The following is a 12,996-nucleotide window of genomic DNA, read 5'->3' on the forward strand; positions in this document are numbered from 1 at the left end:
CCAAAGGGACCTTAGTAAATTAAATCGAGCTTAGAAGAAAACACGAGTGGATTCTTTTTTTACTGTTAAATTCTTTGTTACATGAGTCGAGCAGGGTCAGGATACTGGGAATGCCATGGCGGGGGTTGGGGGGGGGGGTGTGTCGTCTTTCCAGGCACACACGCTTCCATGACTGCAACGTGCCCATGAAGCAGCTGGAGCTCAGCACCCAGCGAGCGTTGGGCCAGTAGGTGATGTGTGGGGCCACCGAGTGTGCTGAGACCATCCACCCGCAGCTGAGGACTGCCAGACCTGTGCGGCTACTGACAGGCTCCCTGCCGTACAGCAGAGCTGCTGCAACCGAGGTAAAGGCGGTACTTGCGAGAGTGGTAGATGGTAGTTACACACACGTAGATGTGTAGAATAACCTTTTACAGCACGCATGGCATTGTTTTCCTGTTAAAAATTGGATGTGAATTAAATTTTATTATGCAATTATTAGTTTTAACAGGCTATCCACAGGAAAATGTCAATGGGTTTACCACAGAATGCATTTATCCATAGAATGTGATATCCCAATTTCGGGAAGTGATTAAGTGCGGCCTTAAGTATATTTTCCTGGTTTCAGTGGCTGGAGGATGATTCTTCTTACAGAAATCTGTCACTTTGAGTAAGAATGAAACTTGTAAAAATGCAATCTTACCACAGTATCACCATATAACTGGATCTTATTTATTTTTAATTGAAATGTCAACTTAAAAGATGCAGTGCATATTTTAAAATCACATTAACATTATATTTAGATCTTTTCTTTAAGTTGTAGGTATGCAGTCCCATTAAAAATAGGCAGCTAGGTATAAAAACATGAAGTCTTAATGCTTGCTTACTAAATATTCAAAGTGCAAATGGGCATCGCTCAGATAACACCTGTGAATAGAGCTATTCTGGTACATTTTCAACGTGTCACTGGGATGAGTGACAGCCACCAATATATGCATATTATTTCAGAGTCACACTGATGGAGAGAGCACTCCTGCAACTATTTAGCTTTACTTATATTCCCATGCTATTTAATTTTTTTTTTCTCACTTTCAGGAAAAAAAGATGCTGTGGTTTTTATTGCTAAAACAACTGTTGCTTCTAACTGTAACGGGATGCAGTTGTACGCTGTGTACTGGAAAGTCTAGATATCAGGAAAGTGTTAATCCCTGCAACATAAGAAATACAAGAGATGTGTAGTTTATCATAATTCATTTTGCTGGTTCTAGCAAGAAATTCTGCATTAATCTACCCACACAGTTTTAGAAAAGTTAGTCCTACAAGAAATCCAAATGACTTCTTGCTTTCTCCTCAAGCAACGCTTGCTCTCAGGACCCAGACAACATCTGTGTGTGTGATACTACACCGCGTGAGAGGTGCCTGAGGCCGGCGCCTTCTCCAGCCCTGTGCTCTGATTTTTTGGCAAATTATTCGGCGTTGGCCATTGCAGTGGCAGTGCTGCTCTTGGGGGTGTTCGGGCAGAGAGGAGCAGGGGCTAGACCAGGCTCCTGTGGTTATTTGTGGCAAAATGCTTAAGGAGGCAGTGAGAGCAAGACAGGGAAAATACATTCGTAGTCATTCACGCAGTTGTGCATAAATAGGCCTTAAAGTCCTACTCAACTATGCGTGAGCACGTTACTTACAACTTTGACCCTCCCAACTGGCTTCCTGTTCAGTCTGTTTAAAAGCAAATTCTTCAGTCTAGCGTGTGAATGAATGTTCCAGTCTTAAACAGCAGGGAAAGAATCAAGAAAGTATTTGGTATTTTTTGACCAGCCTGAAAGGGAGGCCTATTTTTGGTTTTGGCTATGTTAGGCTGTGCTGCGAACGTTGGCATGAAGGCCTAGGGCTCAGCGATAAAGAGCATTTTTCTATTCTTTATTTAAACAGGCACCTTCCCAGAAGAGTAACAATCCAAAGCTTGCAGTTCCAGTGAAACGCTGTCTGAGAAGTGCTGGAAAAAAACAAAGGTATGAGCTAGAAAGTGGAGGTTTGAAAAGTAAAGTAGAGCAGAACCACGTGCAAACAACAGAGGATACTACAGGACCTCAAAGTCTTTTTTCATTAACTATAGCCTAAATTGGAAAAAACTGTTGGTTTTGTGTTGGCTTTTTTTTTTTTTTTTCAGAGTTGCGCCATATATTGCATTTTAATCATGGTTGAGGAGGATGGAAATGGAACAATTAAAAAAAAAAAACCCACCCAAACAAAGCAAAACAACCTCCTAGCATGGAATGCCCTCCCCACATCTTAAAGGAGAGAACCAGGCCCCAGAGGCTTCGCAAAGCTGCAAAGAAGGTCCTGAGTATCACTTTGTGCTCTTCCGCTGCACAGCTGTTAAGGGTTTTTGAGGGAGTTTGGCTTTTTCTCTTTTGTTTTTGGTTTTTTTTTTTTTTTAAACTTAATTAATGAAACATTTCAAGTTGGTGTGTGTCCCCTGTCCCCACTCCTCAGCTCCAGTTCTAAATTGTCTTTTTTCCCCCCCCTTTTCTTTTTTGAAATGGTGGGTACTTACTAAAGAGAGTCAGGCATGTAAATACAGCCACTGCCAGGTTGGTGAAAGACAGCTGTTGTGCATATGTGGAAGGCAACAGCTGCATTTCTGATGGATTGCCTCGTAGCGAGCGACTGGATGGCTTCCTAGTTATACATAGCAGTATGTTCCCGAGAGGTACACAAGCCCACAAGCCAAGGCAAGTTCTGGTCTTTGGGTCAGATGTAACCTGTTAACTCAGCCCAGGGTTGCCAAGACACGTGTGACGCCCGAGCTGTCCTGCCTGGCTCGATGCCAGCAGTGCCGTACTCCGGCCGGTGTGCACCCCGGGGGGAAATCAGCAGCAGGCTGCTCCCTGCACCCTCCCACCAGGATTTTTAGGCCAAGATTTTACAAAGCAGCAAGTGGATTTGTTTGGTCAAGACAAGGCGTGTTGAAGATGCTCACCTTTCAGGGGACATTGAGCTCGGGGCACTAAACGCCCCCCCCAGTCCCTTTCCCAGGGGCTCCTGCCGGGCACTCAGGCCTCGGCTGCCCCACATCCAAGGTCAGCTGTTGCTTCTGGAATTTTTATGTGTTTCACTGATGGTTTGTAAAACTTCGATACAAAAGATGATGCCTCTTCCCTTGCATGCCTCTGCGCTGAGTGGGTGACACACCACTTAGTGCCGCTCCGCAGACACAGTCGTGGTTGGCAGACCTCGGGGTAGGAGTGATTGCGCTGGGGTTTTATTAGGTCTCAGGAAATATATTGCAGGGAAGAGGCTGAGCAGGCTCCTGCATGGGCTGCCTGACCTCTGACCCCGCGGGCAGGAGGCTGGATTGCTTTTACAGCCAGTACTTAACCTTGCTGCTGGGACTTGTCAACAAGGAGGCCAATTAGCAGCAGCTATGATGGTGGATGATATAATGCAGATGTCTGTCTGTTAGGTGCACAACTGACATATTTTTAACACGACATGTATTTTAAAACATGGCCCTGCGTAAATGATGCCATCCCCTGCAAAAGAATCTCTCCCTACAGTCAAGTGTTGCAGAAAATTTTAGGGTTTATTTTCCGAAGTCTTAAGCCTTGTTCTACTGGGCTAATGATGACTATGGCAGGTACAGGATTTTAAGAACCAACTCTGCTTGAAAAAATGTCAACTTTTAATTTAATTATTTATTAAACATATATGTGGATGCAGAATGAAAATAGGGCAGTTCTTGCTGCCCTGAGAGGGTCAATACACAACCCGAGATGTTTTCTATCACAATACATGTATATTGAGAAAGTTAATTGATTATAATTGTGCAGGTCTTCAGGCATGTTACAGCCACCTGCTGCAAAGAACAGTGTCTTGTTGTTATGTATCATGAGACTAATACCCCTGTTTGGCCACATTGGGTTCTTCTGTCGGATGTGTGGGTTTTGGTAAAGGTAGAGACGCCGATTGCAAAAATTTTGGTTGATGTTTTGGTTGCGACTGACCCCCAGCTTTTAAACAAAAGTTTACAGTAATGCTTAAGGGCTGGAGCTGCTACAAGACTTGCAGTCAGCTGCTCGCTGCCTCCTGACGCAGCCAGATCACTCAGTCCTGCTCAGCCTGCCCAGGAGACAGTGAGACACCATCAAATAGTGCAGACAGCCCTGTCCCCTCTCCTTTGCCAGCCAAGGTGCTCCCTGACTCACTCCCTGCACCTTCTCTGCTTGTTTTAACTCAACATTTGAACCTACATCTTAAACCATCATCTCAATTAAATGAATGGTTATAATAATTTACAAAAGAACTGTAACAATTTACACAAGCAGAGATCTGTTTTAAAACCATCAAGATATAATCAGGGCTTAGTAGATCAATCTCTGCAATAGCTTTCAAAATTATACCGGAGCACAAATAGCCCCCACATCGAGTAACACTTTATAGTTTCTGTTACAGATACAGTGGACGGGGAGAGAAAGACCAGCTCTTCTTGAACGTCTTACCATCCTAATGTCAAAGATGCCTTCCCTTCACCTGACTAACTGGCCACCAGCAAAGGGAGCGGTGGATCCGACACACGAGCTGTTACAGCACCACCCACTCCAGCAAGGTACCGATGGAGGCCCTGACGATTCGTATCCACACCCCAGCAGAAATTACAGTAAGAATTCTTCAGTTGATTAAACCTTAACACTGCCCTAACTGAGGGCAAAGGGCAATCCACGTGTATTTATGTTAACATTAATTTATCTGAGGATAATTTTTAATCTAATGAATACCCAGGTTTATTTTTTTTTCCTTGGTTAGTGGTTAAATACTCTGAACATCCTAAAAGGAAGTTAGTATCTTTTCTTGTTCAGTGGAGTCAAATAATATCTTTGCTTCTTGGAAATTTGTTCTTAGGGTTTCCTCCTTTAGCCTCCTGTGTGCATGTTAATTACTTCATTAATCTTTGGGGGAAAAAAAAAAGCTTTTTCCAAAATGCTGACAAAATGCATACATGATATTTTTACAATAAAAAACCTCCAGATTTCCACCACAATCTTTTAATGTACAATGTTCCTTCAGTCGCTGCATTGCTCCTCTTTAAGGTCAGAGTTCTGATTTGACTGGGGCTATTCCCAAGCAAGGCCAGGTTCAGCAAACTACAGTTTAAGGATCCGATTTTTGAACTGCAGGGCTGAGGAGGGGAGGGCCGGAGAGCTCCATCCTCCCGACTGAGCACACTCCTCAGAAGAGGCGTTATCCACACTCCCTCGGGCAGAATTGACCTGGTGGATTGGTACAAGTACAGAGCCCACAGAGGGAAGTGCTGTCCCCATCTAAGGAGTATTTGCTGCATTTCTTCATCAGTAGTAATAACCAGAGCTTTCCTTTTCAATTACGACCACTGATAACATCTTACCTTTTTTCTTCGTGTCTTCTTGTCTTGTAGGAGAATCCTCTCCTCCTCCCTCCTACTCAAGCCTCAATCTATTGAAGGTGAAAAAAAGAGAGGAAGGAAACCCAAAAAGAAACAAGGATATAGCCAACCTTTTTAATTAGAGTATATTGTACTTCCAAACTGGATACACTAGAAATTGGCAATGCAACGTAAGATGCAAAGGAATATACCAGTTACTGTCAAAATGACCCTGTACAGCCTTATAATGCAAAAAGCTTTATACAATACAAATTTTTATTAATGTACACAAATCTTGACAGAATTATATTTGAACATAATACAACAATTAAAAAAAAAAAAGGACAGAAGAAAGAAAAAAGTGCCGAGAACTTTAACTGAATTGCCAAATGGAAAAACACACTAGCTTTCGTTAAAAGAATGCATAGTGAAAACCAGTATGAAATTACCTTTATGGTGGGGGGGGAATTTATCAGAACTGTTGGTCATTAGTCGGTAGGGGAAACCTCTGGAAAACATTCCTTTCTTTAGCCTTGAACTGCAAACCAATTATTTTAATATGCATGAACTCTGATAAATACCGTATTTTTTTTTCTTAAAAAAATAAAAACCTCCTAACACACTTTTCCTTACAGAGAAAATTTCTATAACTTGCCAGAAAGAATTAATTTATCCTTTCCAAAGTGCTAAACAAATTTCCCAGGTACGCTAAACGTTACTATGTCAGATACTGGTACAGTGGAACGTGGTCGAACACGTGGCGTTCACACACTGACAGCTCACTCTTGGAAGTTCCAGCCCTATTTAAACTGCCGTTTGGTTTACAGAAAGTGTCCTACTAACATTCCTACTTCTTCCTCCTAGACAGCTGTACTTTACTTGCCCGTTGGAGAAATAAGCTTTTTGATTTGGAAGTGTTTGCTCTTCTATGGTGGGGTCAGAGATATACGCGTTGAATGTATTTTAAAGAACTGGTATAATTTCTGGATGCAGATTGCATATTTCATCCTGTCAAGATACTACCTTTTTTTATGCTCTGAGTAGTTACTAACAGCATTTTCTGTTTTGTCTGTACTCCGGGGGGGTGGTGGCGGGGTGGGGGGATGGAGTAAAGCGTGGCGAGCAGGGCCCTGAGTTAGGTAGGTTGTTTAGGAAGGTCTGTACTTTGGAAGAGATGGCTTTTCTTTACTGCCTTCATAGACAGAACTGCCACGTGCTCGTTAGAACCCAAACCTGCCTGCTGGAATGTAAACAAAATGGTGGGACGTCTCTGTCCTTTAATTAATAGTTCCAAATGATAGCCTGCTACTATTTTGGTTATTTCCCCCTTGTAAATAGCTTCCAGTATGTTAACAGGAGTGCACAGATTGGGATGTCCTCCCTCAACAGAAAGAGGTTGGTCATGACAGTGGAGAACGTTTGGCCATCTCAGTGCAAAATAAATGTAGGAATCTTGCAAATAGGTTAAACAATGCAAGTTTTGCGTCAAAAAAGCATTTCTACACAAGCCTCATTTAAGAACTAATGAAGATTGAGTTACGTTTCTAGTTGTGCATATGGCTAAGAGCCCTTGTGGACCAGAAATGCCTTCCTGAACTGGGGTGTTGCTTTAGTGCTGTCATAAACAAGGGGCCGGCTACAACTGGCCCGTCAGGTCCCCCCCCATCCCACAACAACCTGCAGAAGAAGTTCCTTCAGGGCAGCATGAGGGTGGGTGGACAGCATGGTAGATGTGACTCAGGGCACCTTCTACAGTGGCGTGGCCAAGGGACAGAGAGGGGACTCTGACAAAAGCTAGGGCAGACATTTCTAATACCTGATGAAAGACAGTGAGATCTGAATCCAAGAGACACCATGGGAAACAATAATCCAGTAAAAAAGCATTCCTGTAAGTCACATGATAATTTTGAATTATTCCATATTTTATGCTTCCAATTTTAATGCAGAACATTTTTAATCCTGATCTTTCTTCCTGGATAGTAAGGTGTCCAAGAAATACAAATCAATTAACAGTCAGTTAGCTTTTCTTAATTTAAGATCACGCTTGGCATTTTGAGATTAACAACGGTTATACAACCAATCCGCAGTTGCTTCTTCCTGCAATAAAGTGCTACATATAACATGTCATTTTAATGACCACGAGTAGGAGAGTTAAATAAGTATAAAGTTAGCTTCCTAGCAGTGTATGCGCTATCCGCCATTAACAAAAAGGAATAAAGTATTACTAATAACATGGAGGGTATCGATAGAACTGCAGAATTTGCAAGTACAATTGAAATACTGAGGGTATAAAACAGAACTGTATGGTTCAAACAGCATCTTTTTATAGCTTTATATTTCAATGAAGTTAGTGGTACCTTTGCAAATAAACAGTCGTCTGACCTTCAGCCCACAGATACTTTTTTTTTTTTTTTTGCTAGTGAGAAACAAACTAGTGCAAGACTAAAGCACTGTGCAAAACTGCCTTTTTTTTTTTTAGTCTGAGTATTTATACCCAGAATTTATCCATACCTTTTTTAATCCCCTTGTTGGATTTTTTTTTCCACCATAGAATTCTAGTTATACAAGTTGTTCCTGCAAACTAAAAGGTAACCACTGCATAATACAATATATATATAATATTTATATGCCCTTTTAAAACAAAAGATGTACACTATGGCCCAGAGGCAGGTGTTTGTTAGACCTGCGTAGCAGTTAAGAATTGGGCCTGCTGTGTGGGTGTGTAGACTGCACACACTGCGTATGTGCGTGTGTGTACATCTACAAGCTTTTCGTTGTCATACTCTCATCCTGCAGTGCTGAAAGCAACATTTTCCTCATCAGTTCTACCCCAAATCCTCAAACCTTGACAACTGAGTACAAGGCATCAGACAACTAAAGGAAACTGCAAACAGCACCGAAATAATACACCAATCCACCCTGAACCAAGCGTTACTCCTTCCACAACTCTGCAGTTCAGGGGGAGACGGAGGGAAGGGAGGGAGCGAGTGTGTGAAAAGGAGAAAAGAATAATAATTAAATAAGCCAATACAAGGGATGTGCAAAAGCAATGTCATGGGCACGCGACAGGCAGCCTCTCTTTCACGCACCCGCACGCACACAAAGCCCAAAAAATAAAATGCATCAATATGTAATCTTACAAGTGCTGATTGCCATTAAGGACACTCTTTTTCAGCTTAACAAGACAAAATAGTTTCTTAGATAAGAGTACTGGGAACATGCCTCTGAAGGTAGAAGTATGCAGTAGGTCACCTCTTGAAGATTTAATAAAGCAGCTTTCATGTCAATGCAATAAGTATACACACAGAGCCATTTTCTAAACCTTACTAATGATATAGTACAAGTGTTCGTTACCTCTTCGGTCTACGTTTTGCAGCAATGTATACCTGCTGGGTTGGTTGGGGTATTTTTGGTACAGAATGTAACTGCCCTCAGACAGTTTCTGCCCTTTCTGTTAGTCCAAGGTAGGCAAGGAAGGAGTGTTTAGGTGAAGAGGCACCTCCCGGTGCAGTCTGAGGTCTGGGTGGATGGAATGTGAGATCGTAGTGGTTTTTGGGGAAAAACATTGTTAAAGGAATAAGGTGGGCAAACTCTGAGTTCCAGTATTTATCGAAGCAGAGGGAAGTGCCGTTGATGGCCAAGGCTTTCACGGCCAAGCTTGGCTGTGCCCCGCTGCCCTGTGCAGCTGACATAGCCACTGTTTGCAGAGCCTGGGAGGCAGACATAACTGAGAGGGGTGACAGGAGGTTTCTGGAGCTGTTCACTGGTAGGAGTGGACTGGCTTCCTTGGAGGTTGAATACTGGCCCTTCTTCTCCTCTTCAGAGCAGTCCCCGTTCTGGTGCTTCTTCACGTGGCGGCTGAAGACAAAAGGGTGGGTGGTCTTGAACAGGCACTCGTCGCAGCTGAAAGTCTGGCGTGGAGCATGCTTCAGTTTCTTGTGCAAGTTGAGATTGTCTTTGCGTTTGCAGCTGTAGCTGCACTGGTCACAGTGAAAAGGGCGCTCACCAGTGTGGACACGCACATGTTCAATCAGCTTGTTGGCGGTCTTGGACAGGTAGCCACACTGGTCGCACTTGTAATGGTTGCCAAGGCGGTGTTCTCGGATGTGCATCTCCAGCTCCAGCTGATTTGCTTTCACTGTCTGGCAGATCCGGCACTTGTACTCCATCTTGTAGTGAGTCTTCAGGTGGCACTCCATCGCTGCGGGGCGGTTAGTGGAGTAGATGCAGAATGGGCACCTGGCAACACAGCAAGGACAGGCAGGGACAGAGAAAAGAGAAGTCACTCAGCTTGAAGACCTGCATTCCTGGTTTAACCCTGTCACTCAACCCCTCTCTGACCTACTAAAGAGCAGAAAAAGGCACTTAGTTCTCCCTGTAAAGCTTCTTCCGAACACTTGGTTCACCTTGACACGTCTCTACTTAGAGGAGGTTTGCCCATTTAATGGCAGTAGAGCTCACGCATTCCTAGGAAAACACTGATTCACTCCGAAGGAGCATCCCTTTAATCTTCTGGCTTACCTTGATGGGGAAGATTCTGCAAAGCAGGCCGGGTGGTGCAGAGTGGGTGACTGATTCACAGGTACTTTGTGTAACGACATTCCTAGTGTTTGCACGAAGTCACTTTGGCCATTTTTTCCGTTAAGAAGTGGTTTAAAGTGAGTGTTTACAGATGAGTATGAAAGCAGCTGTTTAAGTAAAGATGGAATAGACTTGTAATACCACATGTACAGCAAAAGCTTAGGAAATTCCTTTTATGTGACCTTGAACAATAAGCTTGCTGGGCATCCTGCTAGGAGCAGCTGAAAGCGTCTGTTAGGATGACTTGTAGGGATTCCTGTTTCTGGGAGATGAGCTAGCCGGGCTCAAGGGGGAGGGCGTGTGTCTGGCAGTGTTTGCCTACAGCCACCTCTGCCACGGCAGGAATTGTTCCTGTGTAGGAACAGGATGTGGGCTCTGCTTACTCACAGCAGCAAGCGTCCGGACCGGGGTGGACGTGGCAAAGGGCCTCACCCCTGGTTCCTGGACCAGGAAGGACAGAGAAGGCTGGAGGAGGGAATCTTGAAAGCTTGGAAGGAAGCCTGAGCTGAACAAGCCCGGACACCAGCAAACCCAAAACATACCCGCTTTTGCTTGATGTAGCTGAGAGGAAGTTGGCGAGGACAGCCAGGGATCTCTGCTGTATGAAATAAAGCACGCTCCCTTCCACATCTAACCGGTGAGCTAAAAGAGCAGGGCTAGATAAAAAGATACAACCAAGGCACCTGGCTACTGTCTTACAGACATCTCTACCTGCCGCTGATCTGCGTTCACTCTTCAGCAGGTCTGCCAGTCGTGTTCTAGCATTTCAGATCATTTCTAAGCAGAGATCCTCTCTCTCCATGTGTGTTTCCTCTTGCTACAACTGGTTGCACGTACAGGTTTAATATTAGTCTGCCTGCTAACTGAGAGACTTTTGAGCACAGTGCGTGATACAGGAAGACAAACGGATACTAAGATATCCAGACTTTTTTCCTGCTGCGCATCAAGTACTCTGATCCAGAGAGGGAGCCTGGCGTTGAGGCTGCTAACGTGATTAACTCTATTGCAACAGAGGGCTCAGCTGTCTATGCACACATACCTCTCCTGGGCTGGGGGCTCTCTGGATCAGAATCTCAGATTTTGACCTGGAGCTGGAGGAATCATGTTTTTTTCTCTTCCCCCACAGCAAACAGGACACAGAAAAACACAATTTACTTAGAGCTCTTCAGGCTCTTCTGGATGCCTTCAAAAAAAAAAAAAAAACACCAGAGCTTTTTCTTAGGTGCAGCTTTCAAGATACCTAATTATTACTTGAGTTGGGCAGGAATAACTTATATAGAAGCCCATTCTGTCAGGAAGGTCTGAGTCATAGGTCAAGGTTTTTCCTTGGTAAATAGAACAGATTCCGTGCAGCTTAAACCCAAAGTGCATTAGACAACTGGTCTGTAAGTCCAAGACAGACATCCCGTTGTTCTGGCACACTACTTGTTTCTCAATCTGGTCTTCTTCCCAGATCCAGTCATCACATCTCAAGTGACCACAGATCCCGGTTCATGGGACTACTGAGCTGGAGACCAGACGGTGCCTGTCAAACAGAACCAGTTTTCAAAAACCGCAGCGCAAACTGATAGAGCTACTCCTCATGGTAACATGACATGCAGTGTGCTCATCATGTGCCAGTTACAGCGCACTGAAAACATCAGTATGCTCAGCAAGGGCAACACAAGCGGGGAGTCCCGTGCTGAACCCTAGCTGGGCTCCAAGTGATTCCAGCCTCTTTTCCTGCAGCAGCTGGTACAAACAGAGACCAGGGATGTGCATCTTGCATAACGTCACATTGCCTGCCCACAGAGAGCAAGCATATGGCCCCAGCAGTCACTCCTTCCCTCAGGGGTCCAACTTTGACACAAGGGCAAGCTTGTTCTCTAGAAACACTGCTCTGCACCAACAGACCTTAAAGGACACCACCTCGGCCAAAACCAAAGGGCTTTTTTCTTAAAGGAGTGTATTACTCATTACATGTTAATTGATACAACAGCGATCATTCTGGGCCATGCAAATCAAAGCAGAAAGCATCAAAGTTATTAACTCTTGGAGAGGACTGACTTTGCGTTACAATCGACAAAGGTTATAACCTTTAAGGTTATAACTTCGTACCTAGCTGGAGAGACTGTTCGGGGTTTAGTTTCTTTGAGCCAGGTGCAGAACAGAGCCTGCGCCGTGTGCTCTCCTTTGCCCTGATGCCTTGAAAAAAACACAAACCCTCTTCGTTTGCCAGTACCTCTGTGTGGTGCTGCCTCGTTCTCTGTGGGACCCCGTCACATACTGTCTCCTACTTGACTTGAAAAGAGGAAGGACCATAGTTTGTTACGCCTCCCAGACCAGTGGATGCTACATCTGCTGCTGGGTTACTCATCTGCTGTAATGATGCAAGCTTACACTAAAGGACTGCGCTTGGGTCATCTAAATAAAAGGAAGCTCCAAATCTAGATTATCAGACATTTAACTGACCCTTTCTAATCGACTTCTTTTTGTTCTATCCCCACAGTATTAGAGGTGCTTAACACAGTAAAAGTTTGTGTACTTGCTTTCCTTACTTGAGCCCACCGGTGGGGACAGTGTGGCATTTCTTGTGCTCCAGTAATTGTTCAGGTGTCTTCATGAACTTGTGGCACACATCACACTCGAACATCCGCGTGATGAGGTGGATTTGCAGATGGCGCTCAAACATATTTTTTGTTTTGCAGACAAAGTTACAGAAAACACATTCAAAGCCTGAAAAATAAAACAGGAAAATGTATTCCTTACGTTATGGCCAGATCAACTGCATAGAAGGTGACAGTTCATATTTGTTTAACAGCGTTTTACCTTTCTCTGACTTCTCTTCAGTGTTCACTGAGGTCTGACTACCAGGCACTACAGAAATGACTAGCAGGTTGTTTGAACCCTTGTTTTTTGGGGTTATATCCACATCTTCTTTGCTGTTGGCAGAGTCGCTCAGTGCTGACAGTGAAGATGAAGAAGGACTGTTAGATTCACTGGGTGTCTTCCTCTCTTCAGCTGAAAAACAGGAATAAAGAGCAATAACTAGTATAGCA

The 12,996-nt window shown here is 44.0% G+C and overlaps 2 protein-coding genes across 10 annotated transcripts in view; one reads left to right on the forward strand and one right to left on the reverse strand.

Moving 5' to 3' along the window:
• MMAA (metabolism of cobalamin associated A) overlaps positions 1-5,614 on the forward strand; it is a 29,589-nt gene extending 23,975 nt beyond the window's left edge. For both annotated transcript variants that reach the window (XR_008466827.1, XR_008466828.1), the window contains 4 exons: positions 155-1,988; positions 2,147-2,316; positions 4,432-4,636; positions 5,411-5,614. The gene's annotated coding sequence lies outside the window, so the exon portion shown is untranslated. The remainder of the gene's footprint in view (positions 1-154; positions 1,989-2,146; positions 2,317-4,431; positions 4,637-5,410) is intronic.
• An 822-nt stretch (positions 5,615-6,436) lies between these two features.
• Positions 6,437-12,996, reverse strand: part of ZNF827 (zinc finger protein 827) — a 110,209-nt gene continuing 103,649 nt past the window's right edge. For 3 of the 8 annotated variants that reach the window (XM_054204200.1, XM_054204199.1, XM_054204201.1), the window contains exons 12-14: positions 12,767-12,958; positions 12,496-12,673; positions 6,437-9,616 (exon numbers count right to left, since the gene is read on the reverse strand). In XM_054204200.1, the coding sequence (XP_054060175.1) occupies positions 8,809-9,616; positions 12,496-12,673; positions 12,767-12,958 (1,178 nt within the window). In that variant the 3' untranslated portion in view covers positions 6,437-8,808. The other 5 variants (XR_008466826.1, XR_008466825.1, XM_054204205.1 and 2 more) reach the window with 5 other exon arrangements.

The sequence above is a fragment of the Rissa tridactyla genome, chromosome 5 (genome assembly GCF_028500815.1).
Source record: "Rissa tridactyla isolate bRisTri1 chromosome 5, bRisTri1.patW.cur.20221130, whole genome shotgun sequence".
Taxonomy (NCBI): Eukaryota; Metazoa; Chordata; class Aves; order Charadriiformes; family Laridae; genus Rissa; species Rissa tridactyla.